Source organism: Hesperophylax consimilis, chromosome 9 (genome assembly GCF_061612785.1).
Source record: "Hesperophylax consimilis isolate HC1 chromosome 9, BYU_Hcon_1.0, whole genome shotgun sequence".
Lineage (NCBI taxonomy): Eukaryota > Metazoa > Arthropoda > Insecta > Trichoptera > Limnephilidae > Hesperophylax > Hesperophylax consimilis.
In genome coordinates, this window is record NC_142844.1 from 4,722,273 (window position 1) to 4,748,025 (window position 25,753).

The following is a 25,753-nucleotide window of genomic DNA, read 5'->3' on the forward strand; positions in this document are numbered from 1 at the left end:
ACTTGGTTTGATATTTGAAGACTCAAATGAACATCTCCCCTTTCCTTTCCTGAACTGAGGTCAGTCCCACAACAAGAACGTCTTTTTTTGGAGGATCAACGTAGTCAAAGATTAATGATTATGGGGAATATCGATTGCAACACTTAGGCAAAAACTTCGTAAAAAATATACAATGGCGCAAAGGATTGTAAATCCGAATAAGTCACGACCTTTAGAAAAACCATCTACTCTTCTTCCGCTTCTTTCCAACAGTTTTTCAGATTCTGATGAGGAACCAGCGCTAAATGAAGATCATCAATCTGCAGTGGCTCATGATACATTATCTCCTCGGAATATACAATATTCGAAGATGAAGAATCCCTTGACGAAGTTATCTCAAATTTGTGATCGATACGGCGTATTTCACAGAGCAGCAGTTGCCATTGCTTCTGCGGTTTTACAAGATGTAAATGAAGCTGGTCCGTCTTCTGTTATAGATCATAGTAGATTACGAAGAGCTAGAAATCAAACTAGAGATACGTTATTAAATAGCCGTAAATTGACAAATATCGAAGGTTTATTTTTCGATGGGCGCAAGGAGAAAAAAATGTTAATTATCAAGAAAGGAAGTAAATTTTATCGACGAATAAAAGTTGAAGAACACATAACGCTTGTGCAGGAGCCAGGATCAGTGTATCTCGGACACGCTACGCCATCATCTGGTACTGCTAAAGACAGCAAAAATGCCATATGTTCTCTTTTGGAAGAGGAAAATCGTCAAATGGAGAAAATTGTTGCAGTTGGTTGTGACGGAACAAATACAAATACTGGCCGGAAAAATGGAATCATTTCAAGAATGGAACAGAGACTTAGAAAGCCATTGCAATGGCTTATCTGCCAGCTGCACGCCAATGAACTACCATTGCGACATCTGCTGTCTTCATTAGATGGACCGACTAGCGGACCTGTAGCTTTCTCTGGACCAATCGGAAGAAACTTAAAAAATTGTGAGAACATGAAAATTATTCGGTTTGTTCCCATTCAATCATCCGTACCGGAAAATATAATAGAAAAATTAAGCACGGACCAAAATTATTTTATATAATATGTGTCTGACTGTGTCAAAAGGTATGATAACTGTAGATTTGGCAAGGAAACAACCAGGGAAAATGTCTCATGCCAGGTGGCTAACAACTGCAAACAGAATATTACGACTTTATGTTTGCAACGGAAACCCCAACAGAAAATTTGCAGATATTGGCCACCTTTATTATGAGAGTATATGCTCCAACATGGTTTACCATAAAGTGCAATAGTTCTTGTATAAATGGAGCCCGTAATCTCTGGAAAATGGTTAGCATTTCCAGATATCTTTCAGCAGAATTGAAAGCTATTGTCGACCCCGTGATTCAGAGGAACGCATATTAGCACACCCGGAAAACATTATTCTATCAATGTTAACCGATGACAATAAATGTATAAGGGAGCTAGGATGTAGAAGGATCATTAAATATAGGGCCCTTCAAACTTCAGGAGTGAGAGAGTTCATAATTCCAAAAATTAATTTCAACTGCAATAGCTACATAGAATTAATTGACTGGCAGGCCACAGATTTAATTCTGACAGAACCTCCACACCTGAGCAACGTAAAAATGGACGAATTACTTAAATTGTGTGATGAAGGAAATGTAAAAAGGTTCGATTTTCCTAAATTTCCTTGCCACACACAATCAGTGTAAAGGTGTGTGAAGTTGACCACAGAGGCGTCTTCTTCTGTTGCTGGTTACAATGCTAGAAAAGGTTATATTTACGCCAAGCAACATTCAAGAAACATAATGCCAAATTTTAATTCTAAGCAAGATTTTAAGTAATTACTGTTTTAACAATATGTTATCATTCAATTTTGAGCATCCATTATATTTTATACGTTGTATTTTGGTCAAAAATGTTGTTGTACGTGATTGTTCAGTATCTTGAATTTATCCATAAAAAGTGTTATTTTCCCCTTTTATATTTCTAACAAACACATCACATATGTATAAAAAAATATTTATTTTTAGTTCTTTGTACTGCAGTTATGGAAATAAAATTAAGTGTGCTACAAAATATAAAATATGGACCCATTGTTTTATTTTTTTCCCAAATCACGAAATCAATTTTTTTTCAAAACTTCTGGCCATTTTAGCGAGCTAATAGTGAACACCAATTTCATTTATTTTTACGTTTTCAAATAGCTACAGATCATACGCAACTTTTGAGACCCCAGGCGTTTAAAAATAAGGCAATTTTTTTTTCTCTCTATGGGGAGCGACACACGCTACTGCCCAGTCTCATTTTTGTTTAATATTACTATCTCCATTAGTATGTAGAGATAATAAATAACACATTTCGATATACAGTTGAAAATAATTTAAAAATACTTTAAAAAAAATAATAATTCCTGTTATATTAAATTTAAAAATGTACAATTGTGTGTTAAAATCACTTACAAGTTCTCAACTTTATAATTTTTTCTTTTTAAATCATGTGTACTACTATATGTTTCTTATTTTATATATCGTTTAACAACTGGGGGCGAAGTATGTAGACGGTACCTACCAGCGACCTACCAGCGAACAGCACAAAATAATTATTAAGTTAATTTCCTTATTATGGCAACATTCTGTGTTCAACACAACGGTCCGTCAGTGCGCCGACCGAATTATTCTTGATTTCCCTTTTGTCCCGACTGGTTGTGCCTTTTAGAATACCGTCTACATTCTAGAATCGTCCATGTAAAATTTATTGTAGCGTAAACTCAGTGAATTTCAATATTCTTTCATTAAAAACAACCTTCTGATATTGAGAGTCCTTTAGGATCTGTTTTACCCAAAACACATAAGTAAGAAATCCTAAACATTGTTTAAATTCTAAACCTGGATAGTCAGATCTGGTCACCAAATACGGCTAGTTATTTCCAGCATTGTTTAAATTCTAAACCTGGATATTCAGATCTGGTCACCAAATACGGCTAGTTATTTCAAGCATTGTTTAAATTCTAAACCTGGATATTCAGATCTGGTCACCAAATACGGCTAGTTATTTCAAGCATTGTTTAAATTCTAAACCTGGATATTCAGATCTGGTCACCAAATACGGCTAGTTATTTCAAGCATTGTTTAAATTCTAAACCTGGATATTCAGATCTGGTCACCAAATACGGCTAGTTATTTCAAGCATTGTTTAAATTCTAAACCTGGATATTCAGATCTGGTCACCAAATACGGCTAGTTATTTCAAGCATTGTTTAAATTCTAAACCTGGATATTCAGATTTGGTCACCAAATACGGCTAGTTATTTCAAGCATTGTTTAAATTCTAAACCTGGATATTCAGATCTGGTCACCAAATACGGCTAGTTATTTCAAGCATTGTTTAAATTCTAAACCTGGATATTCAGATCTGGTCACCAAATACGGCTAGTCATTTCAAGCAACGTTTAAATTCTGAATTAATTAATCAATTACGAAAAAGCGTGGGGTTAAGAATATTTTTTTAAATTATAGTTGTAATTTATTGTCGATTTTTTAAAAAATTTGCGATATTTTAAATAAAATTTAATAATTATTATGTAAATAAATTAGCAATCTGGCAGCATTCATTTGCAGGTGGTCAATCCAATGCAGTCATGACGTTTGTGTGAGTGCTTTCCTTTGTGTGAGTGTGTTGCGCAGCAGTTTTATATGAACCGTTTTTTGATTCATCGGGATTGTTTTTAAAACTATACATTCTTTGTACCTTCAAATTAGTGGAAATAAACTTAAGTGTGTCAAGCTGCTCGTTATATTCCGGTAATTCTGGAAGGCTTTTAACATAAGCAATAATATTCATAAATCACATTCCGCGAAGTTGTAAATAACTAAATTTATTAAAAAATATACGTTGTAGGATAGCCTAGCAAGTAACATTTTGACAGAGCACTTACGGTGATTTAAAAAACAACGGCGCTGTTCAAATAATCCAATTATTATTATTGATAAGTACCTAAGTGAGGAAAATTGTTTTTAAAAGTGCTCAGAATTATTGGACTTCGATTATAAATTCAGGAAATCTACTAATTAGTTTCTTAGTTTCAAAATTAGACTATTTAATACGTGAAACGCGTAAGAGGTGAAACCAGAGCATTCCAGAGGTGAAACAATTTAGATACAAAAATAAAACTGATGTGTACAATACAAGAAGACAATCAGTGATTCGCATACGAAAAATGTGAATAATCATTATTGTTAAATAAAATATTTATTTTCTGGTACTGGATTATGTAATACGGGCTTCGTTCGCAGGGACACGAGAGTTAAGTTGCCATGTTGCTTTCAAACTTTGACAAAAAATAAAACAGTGGTGACATGTGGTGAAAATATGTTTAATTAATTTTTTATTAAAAAAAATCGTTACCGGACAGCAAAGTGCACATAACATTTTTTACTCCAAATGTGCTAAGAAATAGCTGGTTAAAGTTTGTCGGGTTAGTGCCGATACACCCTGTATAACAATATTTAAGAAATTATACTCATAAATAGTGCAGGAAATGACTGTTTAAAACATATATAAAAAAAATATTGTTGAATTTGATCCACACAGTATGTAGGTACAAAAAATAAATATAAAAAATCCAAAATAATTTTTTTTCTTTCAGCTTACAAAATACTGAATACTGTACCACTGTCAATTTAAATATGATGCAAAAAACTTCAATAAGGTATGCGTATATAATGAAATTGATGTACTAAATATATCAACAACATCGGAGTATTTGTTTCCTAGCTGTTGAATCCGTCACATAGGAGTGTGATATTGGGACGTTATAGAATTTCAACAATAATATGGTAGGTAATGTCTTGTAACCGACCTGCTTGGAGTATGAAAAGAGATTAATAAGTGATTGTAATAAAGATGTATTTTTAGATGAATGGATTAAGTTAAAATTAGTATGAAAATTAGAGAATCATGAACTGACTTGTCATAGGGCTTCTGCCCCCACATGTGCGCTACGCTGTTGACGAAGAAAGCGATGTTCAGCGTGAAGGTGAAGCGGTAGTTAAAGTTCACCCAGAAGCTGACCCACAGTGTCTCGTTCCACATCCACACCGGGAACAGCACCGGCAGGATTATGTTCAGCAGAGCAAACAGCGGAATGTACAGCCTGCAAATAAATATGAACATCAAACAATCAAAATTAAACCAACATACCGAGAATATGACATGATTGACTGCTTCGTTAAATTTATATAAATAAAGTCATATTAAATTAATATTTTCTAATCCTACCTGACCTAGATGTTTAAAAAATATATATATAATGCAATACAGACAAATATCTCCTCAACTCCCACCACATAACAAACTATAAATAAACCACTCACTAGATCTATATCTTCAGGACTTTTGTATGAAACAAATTGGTCCTAAATAACAATAGATATGCCAATATACAGGGTGTATCGGCAAGTACCCGACAAACTTTAACCAGCTATTCCTCAGCACATTTGGAGTAAAAAATGTTATGGGCGCTTTGCTGTCCGGTAACATTTTTTTTCCATTAAAAACAAAAAATAAATAAAAAAATCCACACTCCGTCACTGTCATTTGCATTGAATCTCGTGTTCAACAGCTGTTATTAGCAAGTGTGTCAAAAAGTGTCCTCGCTCTTTCGTACACACTAAATAATAATAGTTAAAAATGAGACGAATGGTGCCGTGTCATTTCGTTGTGATTGTAAAAGCGCGCCAACGTAGGTACGTACGTACATTATTCAACGAAACTCGAACAAAATATTGCCAGATGGGTTTTCAAACTTTGACAAAGGATAAAACATTGGTGACATGTGGTGAAAATATGAATAATAAATTTTTTATTAAAAAAAAATGTTATCGGACAGCAAAGTGCCCATAACATTTTTTACTCCAAATGTGCTAAGGAATAGCTGGTTAAAGTTTGTCGGGTATGTGCCGATACACCCTGTATAGACAGTAAAATTCTCATTCGGAGCGTACTTATGATACAATACATCAATGAATAACTTCTATGGAATAAACTTTCAGAGTTTTCCATTGGTGGATATAGTTAGGCAATCATATGACGTCACAGTATTTCGGTTCCAATTTTAAAATTAGAGTGAAAACAAACTGAAACTAACCGTCTAGTGAGGCGGGTATAGTAAACAATATAATTTTAAAAAATCAAAATAAAATAAGCGTTCGGGTTGCCAGCACTGAATAAAACTAAACCGTCTCCTTCTTTCAGCAACTTATATCACAATGTGTTGGTAACTAAATTTTAATAAATAAAATTTCGAAATAATACATACAATACAAGTATAAAAGGTAAAAAAAAAAAATAACAGTGAAAATACCCTATTCTGCATTGGCCATTTGATCGAGATGGATGTGGTAATTATCGCAGCCGTGGCAATTTATTTGCACAGCACGATTGATTATTATTCATCGTAATTCGTAAACGTAAATAATCACTCGCACAATAGTCAACACTACCCTCTCCACTGAACGCGTACTACGAATTGAAGATGGGGCCAACATGTGAACGCTATGGGCGGGTTGGCGCCAAGAACCTTTGATGTGTGATTTCTTCTCTGAGATTTCATTTGTTTCATGCTCTTTCTATAGCATCTGGTGTTGAATACAACCCGATTCTGTTATTTGATGAGATCTGGTGCCTAATTTATACTTCACATAATAACAACACAAAAATAATATCTCCTATTTTAGCCCTCTGACCCAAATGTGTCGAATGTATAATAAGATAGAGTGTGCTGAAGTAGACATTTTCATCGATAATTTATATGGATTCAGAAAAAAATTTCTGCTTTTATTAAAAAATATGTTGCACTGATTATATTATGTATTACTTGCGTCTCTTACTTTTCTGTAATATTTGGGTTTCGTATATATTTTTATTTTTGAATTATTATTTTTATTTGTTTTATAATTTAATCTTTATTTAGGTATGTATAATAAAAGTCGATGTAATTTAGTTTTTTTATAGTAATAATGTGTTATACAGTAGTGAAGGGTAGAAAAAAATGGGGACGCCTGAGGAAAACATGGCACGATCAAGTGAAACAAAAACTTGTAAAAAGTAAACTTTTTCGATTCTTTAGAATTACCTATATTATTTCCACCTTAAAAACAGACAACCCCAAGCAACGCCGGGTACACGTCTGCTAGTAGTAGCTAGTCATGAAGTTTATTGTTTTCCAAGGCTAATTTTTACACTAAAAGTGTCAAACAGTGTTGTTCAAACAATCATCGTCTGCAAGTTGTGCAAATGCAGTGAGGAAATTTCCATACCACACCAACTAATATTAGTCATAATGAAAATTGATTGAAAGCAATAATACGTTTTCTCAATTGATCGAAACGATCCTCTTGATTTGCAATGGTAATTGAAAATGAACATTATTTATTCAGAATAGTGACTTCATAGTTGTTATTGAAGAACTAGATGAAATAATATCACATCATATTGGCTGCTTTGGGTTGAAATGTGTCCAAAATCTATATGATACACAATATAATATTATTTCATATCTTATCTATTTCGGCAACAGATGGCGGAACTCTTCACTTTATTATCAACTAGCTGTACCTTACCACGTTGCCGTGGCTCAGTCTATCTGTAAAGATAGATGAACAATACCGCATGTTGCTTTTACGTCCAACAGATGGCGCTGTTTAAAAAAAAAGCTTGTTTTTATCTATCGCAGGTGACATGTATATTAAAAAAACGCATATCCTAATGCAACGTTGTGTCAAAATTTCAAAGCGATTTTGAACAAATTAACATTTGCCACAATATGATTAGCCATTACCCTAATAAATCACCACTAAATTAAAAGTGCCCTTTTCACCTTTCATTAGCGCTATCCGGGATATTAATAATAAATTAAAACTAGTTTTAGGTAAAAGTTTAAAGGTGCGATCCCAAGTGATCTATTTCATAGAATCTATAAAGCAGATCGGTGAGAGCGGGCTTTTTTACGGAATAGAAACCCAAAGTTAAATCAACTTCAACTTTAGTTCTATAAACTAACTATAGAATCTCATAGAATAGATCAGGTGGGAACTAGCATAAGTTAAGAAGGCATTCAATCTCAGATTAATTTACAAACTTCGGCAGTAGTTGGAGAAACGTCAAATGTCATTTTCAAACTTCGACAGTAGTTGGAGAAACGTCAAATGTCATTTTCAAACTTCGACAGTAGTTGGAGAAAAGTCAAATGCTATTTACAAACTTCGACAGTAGTTGGAGAAAAGTCAAATGCTATTTACAAACTTCGACAGTAGTTGGAGAAAAGTTAAATGTTATTTACAAACTTCGACAGTAGTTGGAGAAACGTCAAATGCTATTTACAAACTTCGACAGTAGTTGGAGAAACGTCAAATGTTATTTCGCAAATCAAATTCTGTTGAACCCTTCTTGTTGAAAAACTAATTGCTTTCAATAATCTTCAATTAGATACACTTCAAAATACATACGACAACGTATTATACTAGTTATTTTAAAAATGGAAACTTTATTTACTTATTTGAATTTTGGACTAAATAAATCCGCAGGTTAGATTTGTTCATGCTTCGGTGATTTACTTTGGTATAACACAACTACATGTATATGACACCTCACAAGAGCGCCCCTGTCTGCACAGTGTAAAGACAGGGGAACTATATCGCCACCCAGCTGGGCAGCGTTAAGGTAGGGGCTGCAGGAAGGGATTTATCAACAGGGGTCTTGAAGAGGCCCAGATTATATGAAGGAGGAAAATAGATGCTGTTATCTCCTCAACATACCAGCTGACTTACACAAAATAAGTTAAAGAAACGGCCCATTCTCATGAAGCCAACATCAACTGTGAAAGGGTTTTGCTTAGGTTTGTCGATTTTCGCGTAGGTGCACCAGTGCACACTGGATCAATGCTGCTAGCTCCTTAGGGCAGGCTCCATTGAAATACATGTAGTACATACTCAGCATGCTTACATGCATCTGTGCATTAGAGAAGTCAATCAGTCTGTTAACAACAGATTGTCATTCCGATGGACCGCCATCCTTTTCACAGAATCAAGTAGGTTTATCAACTGAAGTTTTTGTTGTCTCTTTCGACTGTAGGTATTTTGGGAATTCTTCTGCAAATTTTGCAGTTTGGCCCATGTTTAGACATTAAACTTTCTTAAGGGATATAAATTTTAGTTAATCTATTAAAAAAGTACTTACGTCTTCTGCCACATGACGATGGGATCAGCCTCTAGGTCACTCATGTCGATGATCTTGCGCTTGGTCACTACATCAGGGTGCGGGGTCAGCACGAGCCAACCAACGTGCGAGAACAGGAAGCCGCGGCGCGCATCGTGCGGGTCTGAATCCGTCTCGCTGTACTTATGGTGCACGCGGTGGTCCAGCGCCCACGTGTACACGTCACGCTAGGGAACAAGAAAAAACACACATTACAATCTGGAGAATGGTTAGAGTCAATTCAGGTTATCTGTTGCCATGTTGCAGACTAGAACTAGTTTTTCTTACGTATATACATATGTAAGAAAAACTAGTTCCAAGCAGAAACAAGAGTTGAGCTCGACTTCCACCATTACTACTGTATACTACAGTGTAACCATTAAAAAAACTATATTATATCGACTTTTATTCGACTCCTTATCTCATTCCAGTGCAGAGATAATGCTTTAAGTCATGAGTGGCTAACCTTTTCAGCAGCCGGGCCAGATTTTAGAAATGAGATATCCTACCGGGCCGCACTAGAGGTGAGTCGTACTAGCTCGTCTTGATACTTGGAACTACTGGTAAAAGTATAAATAAATACCTAGTCCAAATACCTGTTCCCTAGTATTTTTCACTTGTACTTACTTTAACAAGTAATGGTATGCCGAAAGGAATTATTGTATGGGGTATTGCTCACTCGGTGCTGGATTCACCACAACATTTTTTCAAATCCCTGAGGGGGGGGCTGTTAGAGAATTTCTAAGAAAAGTAATTCCCCGCAAGGACGACGAAACAGGACGCGCAATACTCGCAAGACACGCAATACTGATAGTTGAATCGATGTACTGAGATAATTCCATATACGAGATATGATAGGAACTATGAACGTTTGAAATGTATTTTTGGTGTTTTTATGTACACTAAAAGAAAAAAATGTGTGCATATGCTCCGCCGGCCACAGGTAGACATCCAGCTGGCCGCAGGTTGGCCACCCTTGCATCAACTCTTCCCCGGGCGTCCCCAACTTCTACTACCATTCAAACCATGATCTCTAAACACTCCTGACACTAAAAAGAACAAACTTTGAAATGTTCAGTAGTTTTTGAGTCTATAGGGGACAAACAAAGTGAGATTAATTTTAATATACATAGATTTGATTTTTTTTTACAGTGGAAGCAGGCAATGTCTATAGAGCTTCAAAGACAGTCATCCAGAGGTAGACCAAAGAACTCCTGGATGACCCAATGCTCCAAAATCCTACAAAGAAACGGCCTAGATGAAAGCGACACTCAGAACCGAAGAAGCTATAACCTGAGAACGAGAAGAGCCGACCCCAACAGCCTACCTAGGCAATGAGTTGGGATAGTGCTAGGAAGAAGAAGAAGATTTGATTTTATTAATAAAGCCTGTAAGTAAGCATCTCCACTGACTTTTATTTATTATATTATAATAGAAACAAAAGGAGATATGGAATGGAAGCTTGCCGACTGTCGCAAAACAACCAAACCTCACGGACTATCAACGCGGTGGAACTAATGAAAGTTACGAGTTTGGTATGTATGCAAGAACAAAGGTGAGGCGCCGCTGTGCGTAGATGGGATTTGCGTTTCATATATGTCAGCTTTACAAACCAAAACCAAAATAATTGTTTGCATTAAAATAAAGGCACCACGAAGATGATTTTTCAGGACCATTATCTCCCATTACGGTTTCAAAACAATAGTTCTTAAAGTGCGTTAATAAACGCACGGCAAAGCAAATACTATAACAATGCGTCAATCAATTACAAGGTGAATGGTGTGTCATTTGTATTATGTATTAATCCTAACCTGACCTGAAGATGCGAGTGAGTATGATTGAACCAAGTGGATCAACACATTCATCAGTCGAGAGTTAATCGAGTGATAGGTCAATGACCCTACAATATTTTTGTTTTATTATACCCCAACATTATTTAGTTCAAGGCTGGTAAAATTTGTTTATAAATTGATTGAAAAAAAACTGGTTGCTAGCTGTCTCATCAGAGCATACAGCAAAAAAAAACTGGTTCTATTGATAGCTGCCTCATCAGAGCATACAGCAAAAAAAAACTGGTTCTATTGCTGGCTGTCTCATCAGAGCATACAGCAAAAAAAACTGGTTCTATTGCTGGCTGTCTCATCAGAGCATACAGCAAAAAAAACTGGTTCTATTGCTGGCTGTCTCATCAGAGCATACAGCAAAAAAAACTGGTTCTATTGATAGCTGTCTCATCAGAGCATACAGCAAAAAAAAACTGGTTCTATTGCACACCTACAATATGTTTCCTGACATCCTTGACATAACTTTTAAGCAATTATTTTTTATCAACAGCAAATAAATTGACATATGTTTTGACAAATCATCAGAATCTCAACTGAAATCAAAGCAATCAATAGTGATAATATAAGGTGTACAAAAAGAGTAGCAGGGATTTGATAGTTAGATAAAACAAAAAAAACAAAAAATTATAATTCATTGTTTATTTTTTATTTATAGACACTGATCTGAAAAACTATTTGGCAAAGATTTCGTTGTCCAGATGCCACCCTTTGTACTGCTGGCACTCCTCTAATATGAGCGAAGATAGGCAATAATGCGTTGACGCAACGCTCTTGAGATGGCTGCCATTTCTGATCTGATATTTTGTTTCAACAGTGTCAAATTCGTCAGTTTGTTCTCGTATGCCTTACTTTTTAGGTATGCCGTGGACTAGTGACTAGTGACTAGACTAGTGGATTGAGGTTGGGGCTCCTAGGTTGACAGTTAATGTTGCCTCTACAAGAAATCACTTTATTCGGGTGCAGTTCTTTCACAATATTTTATAATATTTGGATGACTTGTATAGCGCCGTTTTTGTGCAAAATCACCTCAAGGGCGCTGTACAAATTTATAATACATTTTCACTGTGGTCTATGTTATTACTAACTATTTATGGTTGATGTTAATTAACATTAACTAATTGTTTATTAGCGAAATTTAGATACAGGATTTAGGAAATAATTGGAAAATTGGATATAACTGGACTTTCTCTCAGGAATGGTATATTTAATTTGGGTATGACAGCTTAAAAAGGTAAATTTTTAGTTTAGACCTGAATTCTGTTAGACTTGTTATGGATCTTAGTTCCGGAGGGAGTTTATTCCAAGACTTTGGCCCAGATACTCCGCAAGCGCAATCACCAAACTTAGTATTTGGTTTGCGCTTAGATTCTATCAGTCTGTCTACAGCTGATGATATTGCTGATCTAAGAGTTGACTGCTTCAGACCAGTATTTTCCGGGACGCATAGTTCAGAGATGTAGGGTGGGGCCATTTCATTGATGGATATAAACACCATCCAGCACAGTTTGTACTGGATTCTTTCAGGGCACTTGAGCCAGTGAAGGTTACGAAGGTGTTCTGAAATGTGCGAATATTTTGAAGACGTGCTGCTGCATTTAACACTGATTGTTATTTTTTTTTGTCGGCCTATTGTGTACATTAATAAAATAAAATATTAACATAAATCGATTGAATAAAACATAGTTTAAAAAGACATCTAGATACCTGTCCAGTGACCGTGAAGAGGGTGATGAGCAGCAATCGCAGTGGCCACTTGGCCTTGTAGGCGCGGTGCGACCAGAGCCGGTGCGCTCCGGCCGTGATGCCGAACCCGGTGGTGTACACCGTCACCATCGCTACAGATAAACAACACAAAGGGTATAAGATTTAACATATTTGTAGTTAAACCATATTTTCTTTTATCCTGGTTAATAAACTTTAATGTTATCCCCGGCATCCTGCTAGTAGTATCTTTATTACTTCTGGAAGGAGGCATCTTTTTTCGTCTATAACTCCGCTATCCCATGTAGCATAAGGTTCAAATTTGATTGAGAGAAAAGAGCATTTTTTTCGCTTTCATACTGCATAGAAAACAGATGCCTGGCTCGCTTGAGTATACACGAGGGCAGCATGCGCGAACCTCTGCAACAGCACCGCTGGAAGGACTAGGAAATATTTCCATACAAATCACGTACTACCAGCAGAACTCTTGCACAAAAAACCTGGCCTACCAGAACAACGGGATGAACCATCAGGCAATCTATCATTAATATCTTTTGAAAGTGTTAGCCTGTGAGCAAATTTGATGTTTAGAGGCTAGGCAGCCAACAGGTTAATATTAATTTACAATACCTATCTTTAAATATGAATTTAGAGAGTTAAGAGTAATTTTATTCTATTCACCCCAGGGTAGTTTATCCAAGTAAATTATTGAATAGCACCACTAAATTGTACTTCAAAAATTAATCATTATAATGAACGTCAACTTACCAAATATTGAAGTGTAAATCTTAGCTGTCGTAAGCATGAGGTAGAATCCATACAAGAATCCCACGTGTAAGAATATTTGTACTAAGAGGTCGGGCCATCTCCATTGCGCGACAAATGGCTCCTTCACTAGACTATTAACACTCGCATCTTTCACTACATCCTGCACCACCTTCTCATCTTCTCCCCCCAACTTGCGCTGCCTAACATTCATATTGGAATCAGTAGATTCTTCTTCCAAGTCCTCGGTAATTTTGTGTATTTCACTAAGTAACGAGTTGAGTTCTTCTTGGACGTCGAATACATCTTGCGATGTTATTTCATCTGTCGCAATAAGCTCAGCTTTTGTGATGGTGTCTCCGACGTTGTGTTGGGAAATCTTGTCTTCAATCTCCGGCACCAGCTCCAGAACTGGGCAGGCTTGCCTCACGATGGCTGCATTCGTTGAATCTGGCGCCATTTTCGTTTGAATTAATTCAAATTAGACGCATAAATCATTTACAGAGGAACCTGAAACAAGGAATGTTTGTATAAGTTTGAGTTGTATCATATAGAACAGTGTGATTTAAATTGTTGGCAGCTAAGTGGAAGTGGATATATATCAATAAATTAAGCTGCAGTATGGTGAAAACAATTTAATGTGCCTTGTTCAAGCGATGGTACCCCAAACTAAATAGGACGAGAGAGAAGAAGAGATGAATATACATATTAAATGTAGCATTAAAATACTAATTATTTTTATTTAAGATGACAGACACAAAACCTGGCAGGACTCCAATAACTGACAAGGCATCAATAAAATCCGTCTAATAAAACTCTACATATTACAATATGTTTCATAACACTATCTTAATTTATAAAATGGATTTTTTGGCTCCATTAATTGGATTGGATTGGATGGATAATTCAAGCAGTAAATGGCAGCAGATTTTGTAAAATAATGGTGTGTTTTTGTCAAATCTTCTTCAAATCTGGACAGTAAGGACGGGTTGTTTCGGAGAATTTGAACAATTCATCAAATTTCAACATTCATTTTCGGGTTCTGTGAAAGTCCTATTCAAGTTCTGTTATTATATCATTATAGGCTAGTTGCTTGACAAAACTGAAATATAAACAGAACTTGAAAAAATCTTTCACAGAACTTGAAAATGAACGTTGAAATTTGATGAATTGTTCAAATTCTCCGAAACAACCCGTCCTAAGTGAATCTGGTAACGGTTATTAAGAATGGGAGCCACGGTACCAGCTCAATATTTTCATACGGCTCAAAGAGTCGACTGAATTCAATGACGGCTAAATTGAACGGGAGCCGTGAGCTCAGAGCATATGAGAATACTGTGCTTGCCCGATACGACTCGCCGATACAGCTACGATACAGCTACCCCGGTACGGATCTTCCGCTACACAGCTCCCCCGATATTACTCCCAGTGAGATACTAGGTAAGTAAGATACTAGTTTGTAAATGTAGATATATATGTCCAAAGTCCAGATGTAGGACTGTCACGGACGTTCACGTCTCTGAGTACGTAACAACAAATAATACTTGGATAATTTGAATGGCGCTATTTTTCTAAAATGTTTCGTGATAAAAAAGAGTAAATAAGTATTTAAGGCGATGCACTACGTCGTGTAATATTTTAAATTGAGCCGCTATCAATAACAACCCTTACGTAGATGGCGATAAGGTTTAAATTCCCGCTTAACACCATCCACCTGTTTTGATTTATGCAAGAAAAAAACATGGCCAAAAAGTGCCTTTTATTTTATTTTGTGGATGTTCAGGCATAAATATTTAATTTTTTTTCGATCATTTTATAAATAACTTAATTTGCCACATTATACAATAAAATCATAACCGAAAATGGGTTCGTAAATAGGAGATTTTGAACTTTAAAGCAGTTTTCATAGGACTTTACATTATATTTTTCTGGGCTTATAAAAAGACTTATCTAAAAAATACTCAATTATTTCAAAGGCCAAGATGTATTCTACTCGCAGTATTTAATTAAAGCATCTGAAACATTTCTAGGCAACCAAATTTTCAAACCAAAAATACATGATTCTGCATTACTACGTATGGCATCGCCTTAATTCAGCCGTGGTACGGTTTACCGGGAGTCGTATGAATACATCTCATCAAAAAGAGCTACCTTAATTGTGTGGCTCGTTCGTGTACGACTCTATCACTAGAATATGCGAGAGAATATGGCCATAAACCAAATCTTCTTATTTGAATAAATCAACCTGCGTATGTTTGTGCTCGCAAAACTTGAAAAGTAGCCGACCGATATCGCTGAAAATTTCAAACATTGTTCTTATTAGTGCCAGGAGTGTTTAAGATGGTTGTTCGAATCGGGGACGCCCGAAGAATACTTAACGCAATATCTCTGCACCGTAATGAGATATGGAGTTGAATTAAAGTCGATGTAATGTAGTTTTTTAACAGTAACATTGTGGTATACAGTAGTGAATAGCGGAAGAAGTCGGAGACGTCCGAGAAAGACTTTAGCAATAGCGTAGCATTGCAGGGTCAACTAGTATTTTATATTAAAAAAATAAAGTGTCAGAGGTTATTTCACTACCCGTTGGATATGTATTGTTTTTTCATCGGACAAAGTTATTATTCATTTTAGTCACCATGTAAAGTTCAACAATCAATTAAAGTTTTTATTTTTCCTTAGTGATTGGGCAGGTACTTTACCATAGTTTGAAAAGAAACTTTTAAAAACTATTGTATTCTACAGGGTTTTCCAATAAGAGGTGTTATTTTGATATACAAAGAAACTTTTCCCGTAAAAGATCAATGGTTTCGTCGCTTGTGTGGCACGTAGCGCCGTCTTGTTGGAAGTAAACGTTGTCCAGATCAATACCATCCAATTCCGGCCATAAAAAATCATTAATCATCTCTCGATAGCGCAATCCATTCACCGTAACTGTTGCTCCAGTCTCATTTTCGAAAAAGTAAGGTCCAATGACTCCGCCGGACCATAAACCGCACCAAACAGTCACACGTTGAGGATAGAGAGGCTTTTCAACAATAAATCTTGGGTTTTCCGACCCCCAGATGCGATAATTTTGCTTGTTGATGAAGTCACCGAGGTGGAAATGGGCCTCATCACTCAAGATGATTTTTCGATGAAATTCCGGATCATTTTCACATATTTCAAGGACCCAATCAGCATCGTGTATCATTCCATTTTTATTAATGGCGTTGTTTCTACTTGTCAAATGTCAAAAAATGACAGCTTCAAAAGTAACATCTACCGAAATAGCGGGCTATTAAAAATAACACCTCTTATTGGAAAACCCTATACATGTATTATGTACATTAAGTCAATGATACATACGTATATAGGTGGCAATAACTCTTATGAACGTAATTCCTGTAAATAGTTTATGACTCCTAAGTAATGGCATCAATGTGGCTGCAAGTGGACCACAGAGCATCACCGGCACTAAAATGAGGAGGAATGAACTCAATCTAATGATGAGATCATGGCTCTCACTCTGCAAACTAGTCATTTGGGAAACCATACTAATTTCCACAAAACTAGTAATAGCTTGGCTTTAAAATAAATACACATGGTATTTATCTTTAATGTAATTTTTGTATATTTAATGAACACCAAACTGACATTAAAATGTTTGACACTAATAAAGATTCATATTTACCACAGAAAAAAAAACATCGCTTTGATTCTATATTTAAAAATTAATTAAATAAAAGTTAATTCATTATTCAATATAATTGAATAATTATATTGTGCACAGGGTATTTGGTTAGTCACTGTTAAAAATAAAGAACGTAAACAAATATCTATCTATGTATATGATCATTAAAATTCTTCACAGATTGCTTTGAAATTTTGACACAATGTTGCATTCGAATACGCATGTGTTTTATACACCTATATTATATCAATGTCACCAGGTAAAAACATGCTTTGTTTGAAAACAGCGCCATCTGTTGGACTTAAAAACAACACGCGCTATTGTTTCCCTATCTGTATCACAGGCAGACTGACCAACAGCAACGCGTGGCCGGGTACAGCTAGTTTAAATAGAAAATAATTCTTATTGAATTATAATTTTTTTGTGCAAAGGTTTGGTTAGCCAGTTACCAGGTCGTTAGTAAATAATTTCGCTACAGAAAAATATTGTGTAATTTTTGTTCGATGTTCACAGCTATTGTGGTCACGCAAGCGTTTGATATAAATAATGGCGATACGTATCGGGCAATTAGCGCTAATGAATTTGGACGACTAGAGCATGGCGCGCGGGTACGCCCTCGGAAGGTCAGTGACTCAGCTACCCATTCACTAAGTGGGAAAATGCGAAGTGTTCTGTTTTATTGGTTTGGTTTCGTGTCAGACTTTTGTGGAAAAGTCGAAGTTAGAGAGTAAATTTTCTATAATAAAATGTTTTTTTTTGTGGTTAAACATTAGGCATGTTCTACAATTATTTCACGTTTTATGATGTCAAATGATAACATCATAAATAGCCAGGAATTTGGACAAATTATGGTAGACTTGTTGAATGCTGTTCTTTAAACTTAAGGCGATGCACTACGTCGTGTAATATTTTAAATTGAGCCGCTATCAATAACAACCCTTACCTAGATGGCGATAAGGTTTAAATTCCCGCTTAACGCCATCCGCCTGTTTTGATTTATGCAAGAAAAAAACATGGCCAAAAATTGGCTTTCATTTTATTTTGTGGATGTTCAGGCATAAATATTATTTTTTTTTTCGATAATTTTATAAATAACTTAATTTGCCACATTATACAATAAAATCATAACCGAAAATGGGTTCGTAAGTAGGAGATTTTGAACTTTAAAGCAGTTTTCATAGGCCTTATACATTATTTTTTTCTGGACTTATAAAAAGACTTATCTAAAAAGTACTCGATTATTTCAAAGGCCAAGATGTATTCTACTCGCAGTATTTAATTAAAGCATCTGAAACATTTCTAGGCGACCAAATTTTCAAACCAAAAACACATGATTTTGAATTACTACGTATGGCATCGCCTTAAGCGAAAATATTTAATAAAACATGACTCGTTTGAAATAGAGCAAAAACCTCTGGACAAATGCTTTAGTCGCATTTACAGATTCATTGTGAATTTTTTCATATATATAACATCTCGACCGGTCAGTGGTTGAGTGGGCATAGCGCTTGGGTCTCACCCGAGCGTCGCGTGTTCGATTCCTCGGCTGGCTAAGTCCTCCATCACAACACAAGCAACATTTTCGGCTTTCTGTGGTGGTAGTAGGAGATTTTCAAACATTGTTGGGTTATTCGTAACCCGGGAATGTTTGTCTTTCTTTTAAAAAAAAAAAAAAAAAAAAATCTCAAAATAGTATAAAATTAAGTCGCTATCCGCATCTGTCTGTTTGTGCGCTTAGTTCTTCTAAACTACGCACCGGATTTTGATAGGGTTTTCATTATCATTTAGAGAATTTCTTCCGAAAGGTTTACATATATAATACGTGCATATTACATTTATAGAAAGTAGAGAAAAGTCGATGTTTTATAATAAAGTCGTAAAAATATATTTTCGGGCACTACATTGCAAACACTGTCTAAACCTTATGAGATTCATCATAATAATGTACTACGGAATTGTATATCTTAAAAAAGCCTATAAGGTCTATCTCCTAAGGATAACCCCCAACAACGCCGGGGTACACGTCAGTTAGCATTAAATAACAAAAGAAAACGTGTTTTTAATAATTTTCGGAGCTTACTTTGCTTATTTTTCTATCGAGGGAATTTCATATAATTAACGTTTCGGCCTGTCCACAGAAAAACCAAAATAACCATATATAAGACCATTGTAAGAACTGTATTGGCATATGGATGTGAGGCGCTGACACTGACGGTAAAGATGGCTGAAATGCTGGATACTTTTGAAAGAAAGGTGCTGAGAAGAATATGTGGACCCGTGAAAGAGGGCGAACAGTGGCGTATCCGGCACAATATAGAATTGTACGATATATATAAGGCCCCTAGCATCTCTGCACACATGAGACTCCTCAGGCTGAGATGGGCTGGGCATGTACAGAGAATGCCGGATACACGCGTCACAAAAAGAATTCTGACTGGTCAGCCAGGTGGAAAGAGAAAAGTGGGAAGACCCAGACTGAGGTGGGAAGATGAGGTAAGAGGGGATGCAGCACAGCTTCTCCAGGTGACAAACTGGAAGTCAGCCGCTGAGGACAGGAGGAGTTGGAGGCGACTGTTGCAGGAGGCCAAAGCTCGATATGGGCTGTAGCGCCATCGAAGAAGAACGTTTCGGTATAACAAATGTATAGATATTAACTACAAAAATAACATTTTTTTTAAACTTAAAACATAAAGAGTTCACGAGAAACTTGTTTAATCGGGTGTGCGGGGGGCTTAAGAAAACATGCAGAAAACAGGTTTTTAAGGTGTTCGTTTGGGTTATTTTAATAATTTGTGCATATTTCCTAACCTTCAAAATTAACATTGATTGAGAAAAAATGGAAATTTAATGCATCTTCCACCATCCCCCACGACATTAATATTTACTTCTTGTAATAATAAAGTTGAAACCAGGTGCTATTTATATATTTATTTGCAGCGAAATTCGACAAGTTTATCCAAATAACGAAATACAATATTAAGGAAATAACAGAACATTTTTTTGTTTGTCTTGGCAAAAAACCTGTAGCAAACCTGACGATATGAGATTTGTACAGCGTTTTTTGCTATTTTTTATGGTGCTGCATTAATTGAATCACGAAATCATCATTTCAATTTCAGTTTTAACTTACTGTCAAAAAACAAGGAAAGAAATCATACTATTGATCTGTTCTTTTGATCAAGCAAAAAGTAAAAAAAAGAGTATTTGAATATTATATTGATACCGTTACTTCTGTGATTGTATACTTTAAATAACAATACGTAGTCAAACAAGCAATGGATAAAACTATCAGGAATAATATGTTTTTTTCTTTTTTTTTACGAAACAATAGAGAATGTTTAAATATCCGATAAAAAAATATGGTAAACTTTCGGGATCTTAATACGAAGATATATTTTATTAAATAAAGCCTTTTTATTCACCTTAATTACTATTACTTGTCCTGAACAGTACAATAATTTTATTATAGGCATATGCGTTACACAGCTTTGTGCCGCAAGAGTATACGCGCAATGACAGTACGGTAACCGGATAAATCATCACAATGATAATTCAACACATCTTTAAAAAGTTATACAAAGTCATGGAAAGTGATGAAACAAAAACATTATTAACTGGGTTAAGTAGGTTAGGTTTTAATAAATTTTTTTCATCGTTTTTAATGACTTTATATCACTGTAGATGTGTTGAATTGTCACTGTGTTGAGTTATCATGGAACCGACAGCACATATTGATAACGTAATACGGGATGACGCGACGGGTTCATACGTGAGTAGACGATCAGCAATCGACGGCGCGGCGGTTTAGTGGGTCGCGGCGCAGTGGCGTCCCGGGGTCCCGGCGGCGTGGGCGGGCGTGGCAGGCGTCGGAGGGGGCGGGGGTGGCGTCTAGCACCCGCCCCTTCCTCGGTGGGGCTTTAACCGACGCGAAGGGGTCGACAACGTTGTCAATTTGAATTATATTGAAGAATTATTTTATTTAATGCAAGATTTTATGCATAGCACAAAGGATAACAAATTATTATAAGCAATAATTAGTCGCCTGAAATATCAATACAAATTGAAAATATCTCCCGAGTAAAAATAGATGCAATTGAATAAACCAAATAGAGTTGGCTGTTTACAGGTGAAAAAATATAATAAGCAGTAATTGTTGATTGAAAAGTACTAGTACATATTGAATTAGCGGTCCAGAGCATCTGACTGGACATCAGAAGGTGCGGGTTCAATTCCCATCGGCGGCATTTATTTTTACTCGGGTGATTCAATTTTTATTGATATTTAAGGCGACTAATTATTGCTTATATTAATTTGTTATATTGTAGAATATCAATTTGTTTTCTGAAGTGGCAAAACTCTGAAACGTTGAGCTCTGCTGCTCATCAGCTTGAAACCAACACGATTATCTTTTTAACTGTCATTGAATAATATTTAAATATGAAGAGATCCGAAATAAGTACTAAGTCATAGTTGATATAAAACTTGGGAAGAATGTAATTTTTCTGAAGTCTATCTAATTCTCTACTGCGGAGAAATCAAATATTATGTGAAATCATAAAATACTGAAAGTGCTAAAAGAAACATTTGCCACGAGGGTGTACACATAAATAATCTCTTTTCCCGATAGCCTGACAACAGAAAATATAATAAACAAAAATATAATAAATAGAAAAAGACAATATTGGCGATTCCAACATTGATGACTTCAAAGCTTCAAAACCAAGAATCGAATAAATTCGATCTCTGTAATGGATTAACTTAGTTAAATTGTTTAAATTAGAAAACATTTGAAAGTAAAATCTTAATAGGCCTAGCTATTGCAACATTAAGAGCGAAATTCCGCACGTCGCGAAAATTACCTGTTTTCGATGCAAAGTTTAGACGATTTCTATTTTGTTTATCATGAAATAAAATTAGGTTTTAAATAAATAAAATGTTTTTCGATACCTCGAGAGATCAAAATGTATTACAATATTTAAAACAATTGTGTAAAAAAAGATTTACAGAACCTCTAAAAATGGCTTAAAGTTCGATTATATCATTTGATTCCAAATACAGGAGAATTAGACAAATATTCATTGTTACAGCATCAAAGATGTCTAAACCCTCTATTATTTTAATTAATTTATAATACACTAAACATTCAGTAAATAATTAAAGACAGTATTTTAATATGTACATAAAAAGCTTCTGGAATAATATCCAGTCAGTCTACGAGGGAACGTCTAGGAGAGGTTATTCATTTTTGCTGCAAAAAAAGTTTCGTAAACATGTACGCACATCAGAAAAAAGGTCATCGCAACGGTTACCCATTACGTTATTAGGTATGCATCGTTGCATAGCCAAGTTGATTTTCTTACAACATCCATCGAATCTCCGTGTAAAATATTATAGAGTTCACCTTCACCGGAATCGTGCTCCTATGAGCGTTTTACACGATGCGCTTTTTCCGTCTTTCCAAACTTTTTCGCTACGGAAAATAGGACCTGTTCTATTTTTGATAACGATTGTCGTTCAGTTTGGGCACAATATTTGACAGCTGTCAATGTTTTACGTTTTATGTGGAAATGTTGCGTGGTTATTTCAGAATATATATAAAATAATGTTAAAGAGATTATGGTTTGACAAGACTGTTTTTTATTACTGATTTGATTACTGTTCGGCATTGATATGTCGCGTATAATTTCGATTATTTTTGTGACAGACTCTTCTATAAATATGATGTATGGTATATTAAAAATATTACCATTTTTATTAGTCTCGCCCCAAATTATTACTCCTTTGATGGCAACAAAGTCTGAAAACCTGTGTGAAATCAAAGTAAAGATTTTCCATAGTTATCGGTATGAAAATAAGTATGTATGTAGGTATGGAATAATATTTACTGAATGTGTCACATTAAACCCTGTTGCAATTTTCAAAGTCATGTACCTACTTTTTACATTAAAATTATTTTGGATGACCACACCAGTTTGATTGCAGATTAAAAAATAACTTTCATCAAACTAAATTGGCAACATGAAAACAATAATGTGAAAGTTTTAAATTCTTTAATAATGTTTAATGATTCCTTAAGACTGGCCATCACGAAGCTCAATAGAGTCCCTCCCACCTCCCCCAGTTAGGGGTGAGAAATAAAGCCTCTCCAACCCCCATCCTACATATAACCACCCCTCTCCCCCACCAACTCACACAGGGTGGTCCGTGGACCCCAGCACACAAAGCTTATTAAGTTGAGGCGATGAGCGAATCGATTAATGGGATGTCACTACGCCAATGGAGAGATTTATACCGTCATTAAATGTTTTAATCCAATATCGGCGTGATCCAATCTACAATAGATGTGACCGGTCGGTGGCCGAGTTGACACCGCGCTTGGGTCCCACTCGGGCGTAGTGTGTTCAATTCCTCGGCTGGTTAAGTCCTCCATCACAACACAAGCAACATTTTCAGCTTACTGTGGTGGTAGTTGGAGATTTTCAAATATTGTCAGGTTATTCGTAACCCGGGAATGTTTGTCTTTCTTTTAAAAAAAAAAAGTATTATACTCATGCAGGGTTTTAAAATATAAATATCGTTGTTGAAAGAGCTGTGACTTGTATCTTTTATATGGAAGGCCATATTTTGTTCTTTACGTAGTTTTATATTTAGGTAGAGCAATTATTCCCCAATTGTCTATATCGCCCCCCAGGGGTCGATTTCGACTTGCGGTCGATGTCAATGAAAAAAATCCGGGGTGCATGAGATGTAAATGGGAGTCCACAAGAGTGGAACTTGAACTTATCATACCGGTAGCAATCTAGGGAAATTTTGCCCGAAATCTAGGAGAAATAAAAATTTTAGGCATATAGTCAATCACTGGGGTCTACCCAAAATAGAAAAAAAAATCGGCGCGTTGTCTACGGCACAAAAAAGTTTGGGGACCTCTGAGGCAGAGCCTTACGAAAATGGTTTCTTCGGAGGTTTGTCGTTCTAGAATTTAAATTTAATCTTCAAAACATTATTGTTTAGGCACGTGGTTATCTAAAAAAAATCTGTGATGAAATCGCTGTTGTGATTTTATCAAGAGAAAAATAACTCATTCACGCCATAATATTATGACCACGCTTTGTGATCGCACGATCATTATAACTATTTTAGAAGTTACTAAATGTTAAATATGTTTTTTTTTAAATATATATTACCAGATGGAAACCACCCTGTTGTTTTTCAAGGCTAGGAATATTAGAGGGTGAATGAATGGGGCTGTCTGAACTGTTGCTTCGGAGATATCGAAGCTAAGCGAAACGGCCCAAATAAAGCGCCACTTTCCCGCCCATGTAATGTAATTTATTCATGTTTTGTAAGAAGACAAAGGAAAAATTCTTGATATAAATATTGAGGCTGTATTAGTTAGTCTAGTCTGTGTGGGCAACAAAAAATAGCAATAACAATATGATAAGCAAATTAGCAAATTCAGAATCTTTGTTGTTTCTGTCATTATTGTTATTGTTTGGTTGTGTTACATAGAGTCATTAACAACTTAATTGACAGTCCTGATAACGTTGCCACTATTAAATTCCATGTGCCGCCTAGGAACACAAGACAAAATGTAACATTCTTCTGCAATACGTACACAACCAACTATCAGACACACTCACCAACCAATAGGATGCATGATCTGGGCAACAAGTTTGGGGTACTATTTATACATTTATTGACTCAATTTATAGTACTAAGCGTAATCTTTACCAGCACTTTATTGAATCCTAGAAATTATAGTAGCGTTGGTAATGTAGTTTTAGTGATTTGTCTTATATGTAGTGTTGTTCTAGTTTCTATATTATTTTATGTTACAATATTACTGTTACTACTATCGTTTCATATTCAGTTTATCAGTTTACTGTTTTATCATGCAATTTTTTTGTATAATATTCTCTTCTTAAGGGCCGGAATTCCGATTTTCTACCGATTTATATCATATTTCCATGTAAAAACCCAGGTGGACGTAAAACCAAATAAAATAAAAATATTATTATTACGCCAAGACATCACAAAATATGATAAAATTCACTATTTAATATATTTTAATAGTTTTACTATGTAGCTTCTATTAGAAATTCTATATAATACCTGTGCATTAAAATATAAATAAAGTAGCTGCTTCTAGAATAGTTCCATTGCCCTTTTCATGGGCTTGACTCTTCGATGTATACAATAAACAACTCATGATATTTGACTCTTCGATGCATACAATAAACAACTCATGATATTTGAATCTTCGATGTATACAATAAACAACTCATGATATTTGACTCTTCGATGTATACAATAAACAACTCATGATATTTGACTCTTCGATGTATACAATAAACAACTCATGATATTTGACTCAATATTTCGTGATGTCCCTCGCATTGCCTATAGGGTAAGGGAGGGCAAAGTGGAAGGGGCGGGCAAAGTGGAAAGTTCATATAAAACAAAAAATAGCGACTTCCCCCCCCGCTACGCTCACTTACCGCAAGTCACG

General features: G+C 35.5%; 1 protein-coding gene across 1 annotated transcript in view; it reads right to left on the reverse strand.

Moving 5' to 3' along the window:
• The window catches only part of LOC149420823 (acyl-CoA Delta-9 desaturase), a 109,348-nt gene that overhangs the window by 14,836 nt on the left and 68,759 nt on the right, over positions 1–25,753 (reverse strand). Inside the window, exons 2-5 of the mRNA XM_089635569.1 lie at positions 13,575–14,081; positions 12,810–12,940; positions 9,244–9,449; positions 4,976–5,161 (exon numbers count right to left, since the gene is read on the reverse strand). Coding sequence (XP_089491695.1) covers positions 4,976–5,161; positions 9,244–9,449; positions 12,810–12,940; positions 13,575–14,031 — 980 coding nt within the window. The 5' untranslated portion in view covers positions 14,032–14,081. The remainder of the gene's footprint in view (positions 1–4,975; positions 5,162–9,243; positions 9,450–12,809; positions 12,941–13,574; positions 14,082–25,753) is intronic.